Genomic DNA, 18,749 nt, shown 5'->3' with positions numbered 1-18,749 from the left:
CGTAGCAAAGAATTATGAAATGAAAATAAGTGTAAGACTACATTCACTTTCCCATAGTGGCCAGTGAATGGGGCACCTTCCTGGGCTCTGAAATATTCCCAGAAGATAAATGGTGATGGAAGGAGACCTGACGTGGGGTGGTGAACACACACAACAGTAGACAGATGAAGTGTTACAGAATGTTAAACATGAAGCTTATATAATTTCACTAACCAATGTCACCCCCATAACAAAGGGGGGGGGGGGGAAGATTCCTTGATATAAAGCAGGAGTGGGAAACATCCCGCCTGCAGGCTGTATGAGGCCCACTAAATCACTTGGTCTGGCCCTGCCAAGGCATTAGGGGTGAGTGAATTAAATGTTGGACCAAATGTAGCAGGCTAATTTTTAAGTTGGTAATTTTGTAGGGCACCGAATTATGTTATAAATGTCCAAATGGCCCTTGGCAGGAAAAAAGGTTCTCCACCCCTGACATAAACCCACACCTTCAACCGCTAAAGAGAGTGAACTGTGCAACACTAGACATAGCAGAAGTGGGAAAAACGGAAGACAATAAGGCTCCACCTCAAGAAATGTACAGCCAAGTTAGAGAACTCTGGAAACTCAGTGTTCATGACTGCTGAGAGAGAGCAGAAAAAGGGACTGAGGCCATGTCATCCCGGGATTACGGACACAAATAAATGTCTACCGGGACCCAAAGATATGTGGAGAAATGAACAGAAATATACACCCAAAGCCAAGAAAGAATTGGAAATGAGCTTGCCAAAAATGTATCTGTTCAAGTTCTACACCTGAACAAAAGTGTTTTCAAATGGCCCAGGTCTTAATTCTCCCTCAAATCTCACATAATTTAATGGGAATACCTTCCTTTTTTATGTTTTCAAATACACTCTACAGTGCATTAAGACATTTTGATAAAGATCTTAGTCCTATTGTATTTCATCCAATAGGTGGCATTACTTTGAAATTCACTTTCTGGAGAAAACCGGCTTAGTTCTTATAGACTGGGACTTAAATGAACTCAATTTACAAAACACACACTGACACATTCTAACGAGTCCACATCGAATAGGCTTCACATTTTATAACATTTAAGAGGCCTCAGAAAAAAAAATTAGCCTGGAGAAGTAATAAAATTAACAAGATTTTACTACCTGTGTTTCATCTTTTATGTACTTTCTCTTTCTAAAATATGGAAGGAAAATACTTAGGATTCCTTGAGTCCAAGTTACGTTTTTACTAATCAGAAAACACCCAGATTGTTAAGATTAATAGAAGAATCCAAGCAGGCAAAATAAGGTTTTCTAAAACCTCTAGACCTAGAGTAAAATAGAAATTAGATACTCCGATGACTGATACCAACCAATGTGGATAAAAGAAATGATGTCAAGCAAAAATCATGTGGCCAATGTCTGCGCCTAGCCACTTCCAGGGAAGTTGCTGTGAACTGACCCTGCCTGAATGGAATGAATCATCAGCAGGACCCTGACATCAGCCAGCTGCAAAGTCTTACAGCGACGGACTAGATTGAAAAAAGATTTCCAAAAGCTTCAACATAAAAAGCCCGACTGATTCAGTTTCCCTATCAGATTTCCCAGTGCCTTCTCCTAGGTCATTTATATCCAAATTACGCCCACCCCCTCCATACAACAAAGACTGCAGAAAGTTAAAACTTTTTCCTTCTGAAAAGTGTAAGTTAGCTGGCTCGATAAACGGCCTGAAATCATCTTCAGGGTGACCATTGAGATTAGAATAATTTAGCAGCAACAGCATCTGTACAAATGAAGACATACATTCCAAAGGTGGGGTGGAGACATCTTATGGCATATCCATGTCACTGATAAAGAATTTCAAAGAATCCATGCAAGCCACTGAGTCGTTTTATTTTTATTTTGTGTTCGATGTTTTCTTGTGTAAATATCAAATACCTATAAAAGTACAGAAAATAATAGAATGCATCTTCACGTACTCATTCCCCTTCTTCAACAATTTTCCACCCTGGCTATTCTTGCCTTTTTTAGGACCCCAAACACTCTCTTTCTGGCTAGCTCCCTAACTATTTTAAATCAAATCCAAGATATTATATAATTTCATCTGTGACTAGTTTAATCTGTATCTTTAAAATATATTTTTCTATACTAAAGAAAAAAATCCATCATCACACCTTAGAAAAATTTACCAATGATTGCTTACTGTCACCAGTTCAACCTTCAACTTTCCCTAGCTGGCTCACAGTTTTACTATTTGCTTATTGGAATCAGGACCCTAAAATTCAAGCATTATGATTGGTAAATATGTCTCTGGAGTTTTTAATCTTCAGTTTCCCTCTCTATCGCCCTCTCTTTTTCTTTGAAAGAAGAAGAAAAAAAAGGGCCATCTGTACTGTTAGAGTATCCCATGGGAGAGAGCTTGCTCGCTGCAACCTTTGGAGTTGTTTGCCAATTTTCTCTCTCTCCTCTGTATTTCTGGTAAGATTCTCGTTTGGTTTTCCAGCAACAGAGTGTGCATCGATCAGGAGACATTTAATATTTGATGTCATAGCCATTGATAGCTCTATCCTCAGAGTTACAAAATGGTGAGAGGCTAGTATTCTCTCTTCGTTTGTTAGCTATAAAGAGAATCTTCTCTTTGTACACTCTTTGACTACCCTGAGATACAATTTATGTGAAAGAATTACAATGATAACTCATTTCTTTCCCTTATTTGTCAAAAGAATGTGTTGATTCCCTCGTATCTACAAAAGAGGTTTTATATTAGTTATAAGCATATTTTATGTGTTGTTGATACTCAAATTCTTTGTCCAGTGGGCAATTTTTTTTTATTTGCTCCTAAGCCTACAGTAATTTTACTTAACTTCAGCAATTAGATATCTGTATTTCCTTCTCCCCCAACTCTGAAAATCCAAGCTCTTACTAACACCAACAGAAACAGTCATTTGTTTTATCCTACTCTTCACACACACACTCTTCTATTATGCCTCAGAATAATAAAACTCACACTATAACGAATAATATAAATACTGAAAAAATTTTCATATTCTTTGCGGATTTTTTGTTGTTGTTCTGGATTATATTGCAATAGAACTGTACACTGAAAGTACTGTGTTTTAAAGTCACTTGGAATAGACCTGCTCTGTGTGGTTATACCACCACTCAGATATACAGATAGGTTAATTTTCCTTTTAACTTTTTAGCAATTGCCTTTTTGGATTTAATTTTACTTTATAACTATGCAAAATTTTTATGTGGTTCCAAAGTCAAACCTACAAAACAAAATATTCAAAGAAACCTAGGTTCTTTCCATGTCTATTCATTTTACTGCAAACAAGTAACTTCTTTGTCCATCAATTTTTAAAAAATATATAAACAAATATATACATATAATATGCAAATCTCTTAAGTAGCATATCCTATACACTTCAACCACCTTCTGTTTTTTCACTTAACAATATATTCTAGAAGTCATGCCATATCAGTATATATAGAGAGATTCTTTATCTTTCACACCACTACATATTAATCCATTTTGTGGATTACAGTGATTTGTTCAATCAGACCCCTTCCTGGTAACCATCGTGGATGTTTCCAGTCTTTTACTATTACAGATAGTATTGCAATGAATAGTCTTGGATATTCTGTGTTTTTGCAGTATCTTTAGGATCTACAATATTTCTAGAATTGGGATTGCTGAGTCAAAGGTAAACATGTGTAAGTTGCCAGATGTTGCCAAATTCTCTTCTGAAGGTGGATATAACATTTTGCATTCCTACGAGCATTGTTAGTAGAGGGCAGTTTTACCTAGTATTACCAATAAATAGAATACATTTCAAATATTTGGAATTTTAACAATCTAATAAGTGAAAATTATTTTTCAATGTAGTTTTAATATGTATTTCTCTTATGTGTTAGGTTGAGTATTATAAATTAAGCACCTTTTACACTTATTTTTCTGTATGTTACCTATATATCAGGCACATTATTCCATAGGATTGTTGGTCCTTTGTTTAACAACTATATATTGAGGCTATGAACTCTTTACTTGCAGCATAACTTATAAGTATATTGCCCAAGTTATTTGTCTTTTACTCTGCCTATAATAATTTTTGCCATGCAAAAATTCTTTATTTTATGACATCAAATTTATCAATCTTATACATTATTGGAACCAGATGTTGATTCATAGTAGAAAAGTTTTCCCCAGACCTAAGTTATAAAGGAGTAAATCCATGCTTTCTCCTAATACTAGTATTAAAGCATCGCCTAAGACTGGATATTTCTATTGCTACCATGATGCAATATCTCATGTAATTCTCTCACTACACCTCTAGTGATACAGGAGAGCATCCATAAATCCAATAGATGTTTTTGGAGTTCCTATAGTAAACATACTATAGGAACTCCAAAAATATCTTCCCTGGGATATATGCTCTCTGAGATCATATACCCCAGTAAAAATGCCAAAAGGTCATTTTCTTTAAGAAGCTTATATTGTGATGATGTTTTCCTTCAATGTAAATACTAGGCTAATAAAGGGTTAAAATAAATACTCAGGTGCAGTATAGTAAAGAAAACCCCACTGAGGCCACAATGACCCATAATACCAGAGACATTTTATGCAAAAAAAGTTGTGCTTGAAACTCTAAAGATTTATAAATGAAAAGAGCCCCAAGCATTCAAGTAAGTTGTCCTTTGGTTAGGTACTTGCACACCCTCACTCAGAGGCATGGTTATATACCCGAGGTCTTTGTGGGGTTGCTCTGTCAAGCAACCAACAGTCCACTAGACTGAATCCTTCATGAATCAATACCAGTGGATATTCAAGGACAAAAAGAACTATAAAGAATCCTTAAACATTTTTCAATAATCATATTATGGATGATAATGTTGGCAACATTTATCTCTTGTTTACTTTGATATTCCTGGCACCTGGGACCATGCCTAACACACAGTATATATTTAATAGTAGCAAAGAAGGTTACCAAAATAATGCTGCATACCTAATTTCCATATTTTAGTGCTCTGTCTCTTTCTATCTTCACACACACACACACACACACACACACACACACACTACAAATATGATTACATGTTTACAAATTAAATCTGTAAAATTCATGTACCTCTTTCTGCAAATGTTCTTTTTGACCTAGGATGGGATTGAGGTTGAATAGTTGACAAATCCTGAGGTCTAGCCCTCTGGCAGTCCCTAGCACTTCTAGGCAAGCATTTTGCTTGGTCTGTTTAGCATCCCAAAGAGCAGCCAAAGGCGGTTCCCCCTGGAGAGAACGGACCCTTCAGGCCCAGCATGGCTGGCAGGAGGCGAAGGAGTCACACTCAGTAAAGAGGAGCAGGACCTTCCCTTTCCCTTCGCCTTTGGCCAGGTCCTAATGGCACAAGGTACGGTCTGTCCAGTTTCAAATTAGCAACTGCCAAGTAAGTATTTCAGAGGACAAACATCCTTCTGTTATAAGAATTTTAAAAATCACCTACATTTGAAAATAAAAATAGTAAAAGATGCAAGAAAAATTTCCCACACTTCAAGAGAGAAACACTTGCCATGAAAACAAATGTGTAGGCTTCAAATGATCTTCATCCACATATGACCTCCAGTTGTGTTCTCTCCCTCTTTTTTTATTCCCAATAAAATAAGAGAAGGAAACTATACGTCTATATGGAATAAATATCTGTGTTTAATTTAAAAAAGAATAAAGTCCCGTGGAAATGGGGAAAGGATTCTTGCAGAAGCCCTGCAATTCAACTTCACTCTTCAGACTCTGGTTTGGTATGTAAACAAGCACATAAAGAAACCCAACCACAGCGACTGTGAGCCTTTTTCCAGACGAGTGGGGGCAAGTGTTACAAATGGGGGTCCAGTGTCAGGAGAACATAATCACAGTGTCAACTGGCTATTTCCAAATGGTGCCCCCCAGAAGGAAAGAAAAAAATGAATGGAAGTACTTAATAAATCCTGTTTTCCATAAAATTCATACCCTCACCCTCGCCCCCCCCCCACTCCCAAAAAAAAAGAAAGAAAGAAAGAATGTGAGCTCAGGGGTCAGGGAGAGTTTTGTTGGAATTCCCTCCTTCTAAATTCTGTCATCTCCTTTTTAGAGTGGAAATTCAGCTTCCCACAGATATGACAGATATACATCCTTGCTGTTCCTGCAAACCATTCACCAGTGAGCAACACTAACCAGTGGACGTGTAGTTTTTCCGGGACCATCGGCTAATTGGATGCTGTCACTTCCAGTAATAGCTTAATACAGTATAGAATATGCCTTTTTTCAAACAGAAGTAAAATCGAATAAAAAATAGCAATGGTCTATTTATTTTCCATCAAAGAATAAAAGAGGGCTCTGAATCCATCTCCACACACCAAAACGAAGGGTGAAGATTATGACAGGATTTAACATGATTCCGTTGTCTTCATTACATGTGTAGCCACACAGGTCAAATAACATCCCACGGAGCTCAAAAAAAGAAGGGCCAAATTCTTTTGTTTCACTAGAAAAATAAGTTGCTCAAAATAAATTGACAATAGGCTGAGGATTGGAAAGTTTTTGATTAAAAAGGGATTTTTGTTGGAACACTTATAATGAGACTTGAGCTACAGTAACAATATAAAATTGAAAGCAGAATTACATACAAAACGAGTAGTACTGTAAAATATCATTATTTTAGTACAATGGAAAGTAAGGTGTTTGTGGTTTTGCTCTATAAATTCTGTGTTGTCTGCTAGTATGTATTTCTCCTTGGCTGTCTTCTGAATGGCCATTCCGACTTCCGAGGCCTCCGCACCAGCCTCCATTTGTGGCGGTGAGGAGGGTGAAGGGGACCCACACCATCAACATCTCCCAGGCTCAACGTTTCCCCTGCATTTTATTGACTTTTCAGGGCTAATTCTCGTCCACGCATTGCATCGGTGTCCAGTTACAGAGCAGACAATGAACGTTCCTAATCCATTTAGGGCGCTGACAGCCATGTTCACAATTTATAGGATTTCCTTTTAGACATCTACCTATTTCACAGTTCATTAAGATTCACACTGAACACCTGTGTTTATGAAGTCAAAAGCGATTTTATACTAGCAAGGTGTTAACTAAGGCCTTCTCTGAAAAGCCTGAACAACAAGAACAGCAACAAAAGGACGAGGCGCTTGGCTTGTGGAACGGACTAATGTCCATAGCTACCTGCATCATCCTTTAACAGACAAAGCATTGCATGGACCAGCAGCCAACAAGCGCAGCACAGCTGAATTCCTCCACAGCTGAATTCCTCCGCCAGAAGTCTTTCAGGTTTTACCTTAAGAAAGCAAGAGCCTGAGGCCGCTGGACAAAGTTCACCCGGGGAATCTAAAAGTCTGCAAAACAGCTAAGAATTTCAGGAAGGAACAGTGTGGCCCCTTTAAACAATGTCTTCGCTAGCTGGATAGAAGGACATTTTCAGCATTCTGGGGCCCACCACGCCTGACCCCGGCTCATTTTTATGTGACCCCAAAGTTTTCACATCATTAATAAAGAGAGAATCAAAACAAAGCCCACCGGCATGAGGGGAGGGGGGGAGTGTGTAGTTTGGCACTGCCATCGTACATACCCTCAGAATGGAAAAGGGGGGAAGGGAAATGCGCGTAGCAGAGGTGGTGACCCCCATAACGACTGTGGTTCCCAAGGCTTTTTTTCTGCCAGTAATAAACCATTCGGCAGACCTCCCAATGGTGGCCACCATGATAGTTACAGCTTTGCAGGTTTATGTCTTTTTCTTGCAGCTAAGAGTGTTATCAATAAAAATTGCAAATGATGCTTTTCCTGGTCAAATGAAAACATTTTAAAATGTGAAGCCAGCGACGGGATTAGCGTGGAAAAATACAAGTGACACTGGGATGTTGTTTTGTCTATTTTTTTTTTCAGCAAGTCCCTTAATGTATTCATTTTAAAGGCATTCCTTGCAAGTCTTGAGAGGGAGACAACACCCCCCAATGCGGTGCTGGGTGGTTTGACAGTCTTCAAAAGGCGGTTGTGTAGGATGCTACCCACTCTCTTAAAAAGCACTTCACTGTTAAACACGAGTTTGAAAACCATTAAAGAAAAGTCTACCTCGGAAGGCACGTTTGACGTAATATTCTTTGAAGGCTGTGCCGAAGGGTTAAAAGGGACTTTTCTGCTTGCTAGTCAACCAAGGCAGGAGGTAAAAAGGGAAACTGAAGTGACAGAGGAAGTAAAGGCGCACTCCTGGGAAATCCACCTTCTGGATGTGACAAATCTTGTTTTCATTCACTAAAAACCCTCTTGTTCGAAGCATGTGAATTCAGAAGAGAGGTGTTTCTTAGTATCTGGAATAGTTTGCAAAGCCCTGTGTGAATGCAGCTGGCCCCACAGTCCCAAGAGGCCACAAAGCATTCAGACTCTTTGGCATGGTAACCCCTATGTTCAGGAGTCTAGCCTCATCTCACTATGAGCAAACCAGGAAACAGGGACTCATGAAATCTGTCTTCTCCATGGAACAACAACATTTTGCTTGGCTTTTATTCTTCAGCTTGAAAACGGACAGCTCAAGCCTGCTGTCTGGCTGTGTTATGACACTGAATCACGCGTGACTCAGAGACCAAACATCGCTGCCACCTCCTCCTCCACCAGCACCTTGCACCACCTCCCTGAAGACATGAGCATCACCACTTCTGCTAAAAATGCACTTAATAATTTTTTTTCATTACAAATGTATAATATCTGTATCATAGACAATCTAAAGATCACCTGAGTCTCCAACATAAAGAGAAAGCACAGTAAGATACTATTTTCCATCCTTTTACTTTTTTTTTTTTACAAAGTGCGCATGTATGTGTGACTATATGTAAATGTACATAATCGTAACATCTTTAAAGAAATAAAAATTAAATATTACACAATGAATTCTTCTTACTGCACTAGGATTCTAGACTTCAGGGAAAATGTCACCATCTCTTGAGTTTGGCCAATATCCTTCAATATTTTGGCCACGGTGTTATTGTTATTATGGCCATATCTTGCTCTAAGGAGTTAAACCACTGAGATATTCATTCTTATCTCTCTTCATAACCAGTTTACTAAGCATTCTTGCAATCCCAATGAACTCACCTATCAAGACATATTATAAAACTTACTTTGCCATGAACATTAAATGTGATCATGTATGTCAGTCCCTTGACACAAAGGGACTCATGGAAGGCACTAGATGTAGGGTTAAGAGCTCAGGATTTGAGAGCTGAGGCCCTGTCCCTCATTATTCTGAAACCTTGAGCAAGTTACACATCCTCTCTGAACCTCTATTTTCTCACCTTAAAAAAAAAACACCACACACACACACACACAAAAAAAAAAAAACCCGGGTCAACAATACCAACTTCACAAGTTGAAAGTCAAAGGTAAAAGAAAATATTGCATGGGACACACTTATCCACAGTTCCCGGAACTCAGAATGGCAACCACAAGACACTTGGTGGACATTTGGGCAATACAATTAAAATTAAAAGTCTAAGACCAATAGCTCCTGAGATTATGGGTCCAACCTTATCCAATGCTCAATAAAATATTGTTAGTGATACCTCCCTCATTTAGACAAGATGAGAGAAGGGTCTTTCTGAAGTACAGCCTACGGAAGCATTTCTGAGTAGATGAGGTAACATCTGAAAGAATCCAGCCAACAGAGTGTCTGTAACCCCATAAAAAGCATCCCCTCTCTCAACAAGAGCCAAGTTGCTTGAGTGTGGACTCAAAATATATCGGATCTCATCAAAACACAGAAAGAGTACAGAGTAACCACCTTACCAACATGACCCTTCCAATATGAGCGATATGAATGAATATTTCATACAGCTTGCCTACTTTAGTTTTCAAAGGAGCTAAACATTTATCTCTTTTTATTTCCTCTCCTTCTTTTATTTACCCAATTTTAAACAACCCAATGAAGGTAGTATATAAGACATCCTGTGAAATGATTAATAACCAGAAATTCCTGAGTGTTTATGGTACTATAAATAAGTTATCTATCATGCATCCATATAACCAATAGAATGTTGGCTGGATGAGGGCTGAAACCATAGTTCATACACAGTAGTCATTCAGAAACTATGTGTTGCATGAAATCTATAGGGCAGGAATCTTTCATGTGAAATTCTCAGAAATGCTTCAGGGCATCTATAGGCTGCCTGAAATTACATTCATTATTGCATGAAAATGAGTGTATATGTGCTGAGGTGAATGTTCCTTGGGAATAAGCCTATAAATTGCATGAGAGTCTCTTCTTTCTATATGGATTTTATTTAAAAAACAAAAAACAAAAATACTGTGAGCCCTTGTTATGAAGCTGCCACTAACTTAACCTGCATGTGTTGTACATTGTCTTCAAGAACACAAAGCCCTTATATTCTGTCTCCATTAATGGGGTCTCAAGTAGATCTCTTCCCTGACCTATTTGGAACAGCAGTGAGTATAAAAGCAAGCATCGCGCCAAAACCGGTTTGGCTCAGTGGATAGAGCGTCGGCCTGCAGACTGAAAGGTCCCGGGTTCGATTCCGGTCAAGGGCATGTACCTTTTTTGCGGGCTGAACATTTATCTCTTTTTATTTCCTCTCCGGGGGGGTGGGGTGGGGGATGTGTAGGAGGCAGCTGATCGATGTTTCTCTCTCATTGATGTTTCTAGCTCTCTATCTCACTTCCTCTCTGTAAAAAATCAATAAAATATTTTTTTTTTAAAAAAAGCAAGCACCACACCACTGTCATATAATACATCTCCCAGAAAACATGCAAAGGAGTTGTCACATCTGGCTGTTACAAAACATGCTGGGCTGGTGAAAAGTTTCCGGAAAGCCCTAACAAACCTCTTAATTCTGCCTTTGTGGGTCTCCTTGGACATTTTGGTGTCCACAGATTCGGAACTCAGACTTTCATAGCAATATGAACCTTAATTCAAGGTACAAGTCTCATCCACGTCACAGCTATCCAATGGGAAGGCTGAAGCATGTCACACACCTCCCACTTCTAAACGCTGTGTTCTGCACACGACATTTTACTCCAGATGGCACTTTTATAGCAACTTCATGAAAAAGCAACTCAGTTGAAATATAAAAGTCTGAGTTCTGTATCTGTGGACACCAAAATCTCAAAGGAGACCCACAAAGGCAGAACACACAGAATGGATGATGAAAGAGAAGTGAGCTGGAACATTCCCCAAACACCAGTGAGATACAATAAAAATAATAACAGTGATAATGATAAATCAACACAATTTATAGCTAAAACCTTTTACCAGAGTTAAAGCACTTTTCACACAGATGCATCAGGCTGACACACAGACTGCCATTTTAGAGGTCAAGACATGCAGGCTCAGAGAAGTTCAAGTCCTATCCACGTCACAGTTATCCAATGGGATGGCTAAAGTGTGTCCACATACCTCCCACTTCCAAACACTGTGTTCTTCACACAACATTTTAATTCAGACCATAGAATAATATCTAGGCCTCTCTTCTAAATTTCTGGATATGTTAGAATTATTTTTAAATATCTTTTTAATGATTTGAGAGAGTGGGAGAAGGAGAGAGATCCAGAGATAAGAAACATTGATGAGACGGAAACATAGAACAGCTGCCTCCTGCACTCCCCCTATTGGAAATCAAGCCAGCAACCCAAATTGTACTCTTGCCGGGAATCAAATCAGAGAGCACTTTGTTCGTAGGTCAACACTCAACCACTGAGCCACACTACCAGGCAGGTAATTTTATGTGTTGAAATCAAGAAAAACCGAGGTGCTCAAGAAAACTAATTTATCATCTCTATTGCCATGTAATTAATGTGTTGGAGGATGGGGATAAAGTTGGTATATAAAAAAGCATCCAGGAAAGTAGCAAAATAAGAAACTTGGCTATGGGCTCCTTTGAAGCTATTTTAAAAAATAAAATGTTATGTTAAGAGCTATGTGGTGTATCCCTCTGTGTGCATAATTATTACTCCATTGATTTATTGCTCACATGTCAGAGCATCTGGGCATTTATGCAAGTTAAAACAACCAAGCCAGGAGCCAAGCCACACAGCCTCAAACCCAGACAACTTGCCTCCCACCCCTTGTCCCGCTCTTCGTCCTGCCGCCTCCCAAGCGAACATTCTCTGACGGTAACAATCTTCCTGGCAGAGAGGAACTGTTAAACCAGTGGCATCTGTTATGTACACCATATCCTAAAAGAGTAGCTAAAATCATTTGGGAGCACAAATTTTCCAGAGAAACCAGAAAGTTTCTTCTAATTCTAGAAAGAACCCTCTCCTGTTTTGACAAAAGCTCTTAAGGAGTGACCCAGGAATCAAACTGGAAGGAGCTATCACATGTAACCTCCTGCGAGGATGAGCCCTGATCTGTCTTCCGGGCAGAATGAGACACAACATATCTACTGAATACTCATCCGCTAAGGTAGGGAGACTCTTTAGAGGTGGGGAAATCGCTTTAATATATTTCACCCTGTTGCCAAAAAATCCTTTGCCTGTGACCCAACAATTAGAGCAAATTTTAACTGAAACTGCTTCCCCTAAGAGATGGACATCACTGGGTAACTGTCTCCATTTTTATTTACAGAGATCTTAAAAGAAGGAAAAAGGCAAAAAAAAGAAAATTCCTCTGATGTCTCCAGCTGATAAAATCGTTAATCACACACTCTGAACTTCAAAGCTGAAGACGAGAAAATCACCTCACTTTCTCTGCACATGGAGAATAATTTTTCTACTTCAAAGGACCGTCTTTTTTATTGGGTCGTTTTAATTATTGAACGTGGGATGGAAGCTATCCGCATAATGTCACCACTGTCTTTTTCATGAAATATACATAGGTCTAACGTGACTACATTCATTCAAGAGGGAAAACACCCAGGAGAGGATAAGAAAAGGGATATGGGCTGGGGATACAGCTCTCCTCAGTGCAAGAGAGCAGGAGAAAGGAAGGAAGCCTTCCAGGGCCGACTTTTCTCATCCCTCCCTCTTGGAGAGAAACCACAAGTAGCGGACTGTCGATTTCGGCAATTCCTCAACAGATTGCCTTCCTTCTCAATTCTCCTCCTACCCAACATATGACAACACAATCACACTACCTTTATTAGTAACTAGAGGCCGGGTGCAGGAATTCATGCACAAGTCGGGGGTCCTTCCACCTGGCTGGTAATCAGGGCCAATCAGGGCAGATCAGGGCTGGCCAGCCAGGGAGAGGGACCATGGGAGGTTGGCTGGCCTAAGGAAGTTGGCTGTGGGAGTGCTCTGACCACCAGGGGGCATTGAGCATCTGTCCCCAGTTGGTCAGTGTGCGTCATAGCAATGGATGAACCTGTTGTAACCATTGTTAAGCTTTTATATATATTAGTATGGATGCTGGTGTTATTGCCAACTTCAAACAACTGTGGATACGATCAGTTAATTTATGAATAACGAGTATGAAGAATAACAAGGGTCACAAACTATCTGGCCCCATTCAGAATAAGACTGTTAGAGAGAGGACAAATCAGGCATTCCAATCCCCACTCGGCCCTTTTCCCACAAAATCACAAAGCCAAGAATTGGCAAATTTCTTCTGTAAAGGGCCAAAGAGTAAATATTTTTAGCTTCGCGGACTATACAATCTCTGCAGCTACTCAATTCTGCGGTTATAGCCAAGCACAACACATAGATACTAGTAAATGAGTATGGCTGTGTCCTGGCAAAACATTACTTCCAAAAATAGGCTGAAGGTGGGATTTGTCCACAAGACATAGTTTTCAACTCTTATTCTAGACATGTGCTAGATACGAGAAGCATTCTAGCACTGTGCTAGCCAATACAGCACTCATTAGCCATAGCTGACCATTAAATACTTGAAATGTGGCTAATGTAACTAAGGAACTACATTTGAAATTTTACAGAATTTAATATTTTTTTAGTTTTTATTAAATTTACTAGAGGCCTGTTGCATGATATTCGTGCAAGAATAGGCCTTCCTTCCCCTGCTTTCACTCCTGGTCACCCGGAGCCTGCAAGTCCCCACTCCCGGCTGCCCAAAAGCCTGCAAATTCTTGCTCTGGGTGGATCACGGCTCCTGTAGCTCCCTCTGCCATCCTCCTACCCCTCATGTCAGGTGTTCTGCCCCTTCCTGCTGTTCCACACCTGCCTATGCAAATTAACCTGCCATCTTTGTTGGTTTCATTTGCATACTCACTCCTGATTGGCTGTGTGCATAGTGGAGGTCCGGTCAATTTACACGTTTGTCTATTATTAGGTAAGATGGGGTGATATTCGTTTAATAGGATCATATAGGTTTCAAGAATATATAGGTTTCTATGATACATGATCTGTGTATATATAGCATTTTGTAGCCACCACCCAAAGTCAAATCATCTTCTGTCAACCATGCATTTGGCCCCTTTACCCAGGAACTGCATTTTAAATATTACTAACTTTTAATCATTTAAATTTTAATAGACATAAGGTGGCTAGTGGCTCCAGTATTCGACAGCACAGTTGTAGATGCTTCTCACTGCTCCTCTTCAAAGCAGATTTAAGTCACCTTCCCATCAATGTGCATAATTTAAAATGTTTCCTTAAAAAAAGAAAATATCCATGCTTCCACATTCAGAGTGAAACCACATACAACTGAAAATTGTATTTCTTAAGTGTGGAATAACTACATCATTGAAGCTAAAATAACTGTTTGGTGTGAATCAATCAAACAAAAGCAATTTAGCCAATGTGAAGAGCATAGGGGCTAAGTTGGGTTCATGCCAGGACTTAGCCAATCTGGAACCTGTTTCCCGTCTCCTCTGAACAGTGGCCTGCACCTCCACTGAGGGCACAGACCTACTGAATGGACCACAAACGCCTAAGGCAAGTCCAAATCTCCCCACAGACCCAAAGACGTCTACATTCAAAGACATGGGCAACTGAGCACAAGAGGGAACCCGCATCTCCGTTAGGCTGCCTTCTCCCAAAGTGATCACATCATACGTTGCCTCTACACGGAAATCGGGCACTCACCACATCCTTCACACCTACACACAAATAATTTATTTTCTGCCAACTGTTTTATTTACATAATAAGTTGCTTGTGTCCTGCATTCCTTAGCCATCCCCAGAATATATTCCAATGGGGAGAAGCAAGGAAATAGAATAGTAACATGTTTGTTTGTTTTCTCTAGGTGTGAAAAAGAAATAACAAACCCACTTTTCCTTTAGGAAACTTGTATAACACCAACTTTCTTCAACGGGTAAAAGAATATTGAAAATTTAGGGGACTCTCTAGAAAGTAAGAAACCTTTGGAATCATAGGTGCCAGGAGGATGAACTATATAAATACACAACAAAGGAAAGTAAGTGACATTCTGACTTTTAAAAAATGATTTCTGATAAAATAAAAACCATTCCAGATCCAATCTTTTATTTTATCTGTGGTTCCCAGATCTGAAAAGCTCTGAAAAAATGAAAGAAAAAAAATCCAAGTATGAAGCAAACTCCCTTTACTGGCACAACCTGAAGCAAACTGACAGAGGGTTTGTTTACCCATTTAGGGTGAGAATTTCTTTTTCTGCAGAAATATCCATGTGTTTGTACAGCACTCCCAGCAACCTCACTGGGATTGATACACAGTCTACGATACATGCAGTAGGTCTTACCTTTCCAAAACCCACCCAAATATCCGACATCCAAAACACCCCTTGCCCCAAGGGTTTGGATAAGGAACCTTCTAAAGAAAGCTGTGCAGGTAGAACATTTTCTATCAACTCAGCATCTGCTGCCCAGAATCCTGAGGCAGTGCCTTACCTCGGTTTGAAGAATGGTAGCCCGCTGTTCTTTGGCAGTAAGCGACTCTTTAAGCACTTCAATGTGTTGCTTGCAATCTGAATTTTGATTGCTAAGGGTTTCAAGCTTTGTTTGTAAGGCAAGAAGTTCTGATTCCTTCTTTGAAAGTTCCTGCTTCAGCTGATCAATCTGTAAAACAACAAAATTGCAAGAAATTAGAAGCCACAGATAATACCCTCTATTTGAAAACTACTAGTTCCTCTTATAGTCCTTTCGTGTGTGTGTGTGTGTGTGTGTGTGTGTGTGTGTGTGTGTTCTTTCAATGACTTATTTCTTTTTCTTTTTCATAGTCAGTGATTACTATTCCAACAATGCAGGTTTGATGAAAAAGATGGTCCTGGAAGTCACACAGTCTTGGGTTCTGGAGAGGCTCTGCAAACGTGGCGGCGAGTGTAGAAAGCCGGAAAGGTAAGGTCAGCAGAGAGTCTTCCACCTTCCACCCCACTGATAGCTAAGGTTCACAGTGGAAAGAAGGCTTCCTGGCCAAACCTACTGTTCATCTATGAAACCAAAGATAACTCACCAAGACCCTCAGAAGGGTAAACAGGGAGCTAATAAAGGTACTTAACCTAAGACATAACCTGGACTTCTCTACAATTCATGGTGGAAACAATCATTCAAGGGCATTATTTGAAAAAAGAGAATTCTCACCCCACCCCACCCCACCCCCCAAAAATAAGTACTTTTGCTTATATTAAAAACTGAGAAAATACAAAAGAAATAAAATATATACAAAGTATAAGAGAAAATAACACAAGTAATATCCATCATTCAATTCACCAAAAAAAGATTATTAGATCTTTTATATTATTATATCTGGTATCCAACCCATTTCAATCTCCTTCTTTCCCCCTTCAGAAATAATTCCCACTCTAAATTTTATGCTGATCATTTTCTCGCTTGTCTTTTCAGTTTACCATGAATTTTTTTTTCCATCTGTAAATGATATACCATTTAGTGTTGGATACTATTTAGGTTTTTAACTTTGTTTGCAGTGTATGTTTTGTGCGATTTTTTTTTTTTATGTGTTAGGCTTTTTTCTACTCAATCTTATGTCCTGGAGATTTAATCGTGTACTGTACAAGCAATTTGTTTGTTTTCACTGAAGAACAGTATTCCAGTGTAAATCTTTACCGCAGTTTATTTGTCCATTCTGCTGCTGATAGATATTTGGATTTGTTTTCAGGTGTTGTTGGTTTGTTTGTTGGTTTGTTTGTTTCCTATTAAAGTGCTATTCCGGCCTGGCCAATGTGGCTCAGTGGTTGAGTGTCGAACTATGAACCAAGAGACCCCAGTTTCATTCTAGGTCTGGGGAACTGCCCAGGTTTCAGGCTCAAACCCCAGCGGGGGAACTGCAAGAGGCAGCCGATCAGTGATTCTCTCTCATCATTGATGTTTCTCTCTCCCCATCTCCCTTCCTCTCTGAAATCAATAAAAATATATTTTTTAAGTATTATTCTGAACATTCTTCTACATATCACCTGGTACATATTGGTATAGTAAAAATAATCTAAAAGTTCATTGCTGGACCACATCGTATACACACCTTCAACTTCACTAGACAAACAAATGTTTTCCAAAGCAGTTACATTGATATTCATGGTCACAGGTACAGTGTGCTCATCACTCCACAGCTTTGCCAATCTTATGTCACCAGCGTCCTACATTTCTGCCTGCAGAAGGAATGGCAGCTTCGGTCTCCTCCTGCTGGCAGCCAGCCACCATGCTAGAAGTCAGCTATCCTACAGCCGCTGTGCTCCGAGGAAGCCATACCAAATATACAGCGGGCAAAAACAGGAAGAGAAGCTGGTGGAAATGATCATTCCTTTTGTCTTGTTCCTGATCATAAAGGGAAGAATTTCAATGTCTCACCATGAACATTCGTTCATGTTTGTTTTAGCTTTTTATAGGCGCTCTTTAGGTTTCAGAAAGTTGCATTTTATTACAACTTTGGAAAGAGTTTTGTTTTGTTTTTTAATCCTCACCCGAGGGTATGTTTACTGATTTGAGAGAGAGAGAGGAAGGAAGGGAGATGGATGAGTAGTTTCAATCTTCCATATTTCGATCTTGGAAACTGCCTCATCTGTTAATCACTTAAAGGTGGGTTAAAAACACCTACTCAATGGTGAAATAATAAATTCTTCCTTATAGTTCTACCAATGTTTAGCTCTAAAAAAATGGTTTCTTTGTCTTAATGTCTACAAATTCATTCCTTTAAATGTTATGAAATCTTTCATTAGCTGCATTTTTGATAGCTTTATTGAAATGTAATTTACATACCATAAAATTCACCTCACTAAAGTGTACTATTGATGGTTTTTAGTATTTTCACATCATCTTGGTTGCACACGTGAACCATCTCAAAATAAAACCTTTCCTCATCTCAAAATGAAAGTTTAAAACCATTAACTGTCCTCCATTCCCCACCCTCAACCCCCAGCTGCAGACAAATAATAATCTACTTTTTGTCCCTATAGATTGGCCTATTCTGGGAATTTTGTATAAATGGAATCACACAATATATGTACTTTGTGACTGGCTTCTTTCACGTAGATAGTGTTTCAAGATTCATCCTTCTATTGCTGAGTAATATTTCCGAGCATGAATACAGCAATTTTGTCTATCAACTCACCAGTTGAGGGGCACTCTTGTTGCATCTATATTTTGACTATTATGAATAATGCTACTACAAATACTCATGCACCAGCCTGTGTGGACATGTTTTCATTTCTCTTGGGTATATACATAGGTGTAGAATTGCTAGGCCATGAGGCAACGGTATGTTTAGCATTTTGAGAAAATCCTAAATCATTTGCCAAAGTGACTGTAGCATTTCACATTCCCACCAGCAATATATGTGGGGTCTAACTTTCACATACTCTCACCAGAATTTGTAATTGTCTGTCTTTTTCATTAT

At 39.2% G+C, this 18,749-nt stretch overlaps 1 protein-coding gene across 19 annotated transcripts in view; it reads right to left on the bottom strand.

Moving 5' to 3' along the window:
* Positions 1 to 18,749, bottom strand: part of ERC2 (ELKS/RAB6-interacting/CAST family member 2) — an 877,102-nt gene that overhangs the window by 568,896 nt on the left and 289,457 nt on the right. For all 19 annotated transcript variants that reach the window (XR_014796702.1, XR_014796703.1, XR_014796704.1 and 16 more), the window contains one exon: positions 15,794 to 15,961. Coding sequence is in view for 16 of the 19 variants with exons in the window: in XM_084903110.1 (XP_084759236.1) it covers positions 15,794 to 15,961 (168 nt within the window). In the remaining 3 variants the exon portion in view is untranslated. The remainder of the gene's footprint in view (positions 1 to 15,793; positions 15,962 to 18,749) is intronic.

This window comes from Pipistrellus hanaki (genome assembly GCF_964339955.1).
Source record: "Pipistrellus hanaki genome assembly, chromosome: 13".
Classification (NCBI taxonomy): Eukaryota; Metazoa; Chordata; class Mammalia; order Chiroptera; family Vespertilionidae; genus Pipistrellus; species Pipistrellus hanaki.
The sequence above is the reverse complement of the archived record's forward strand: the minus strand, read 5'-3'. Positions and strand labels throughout refer to the sequence as shown.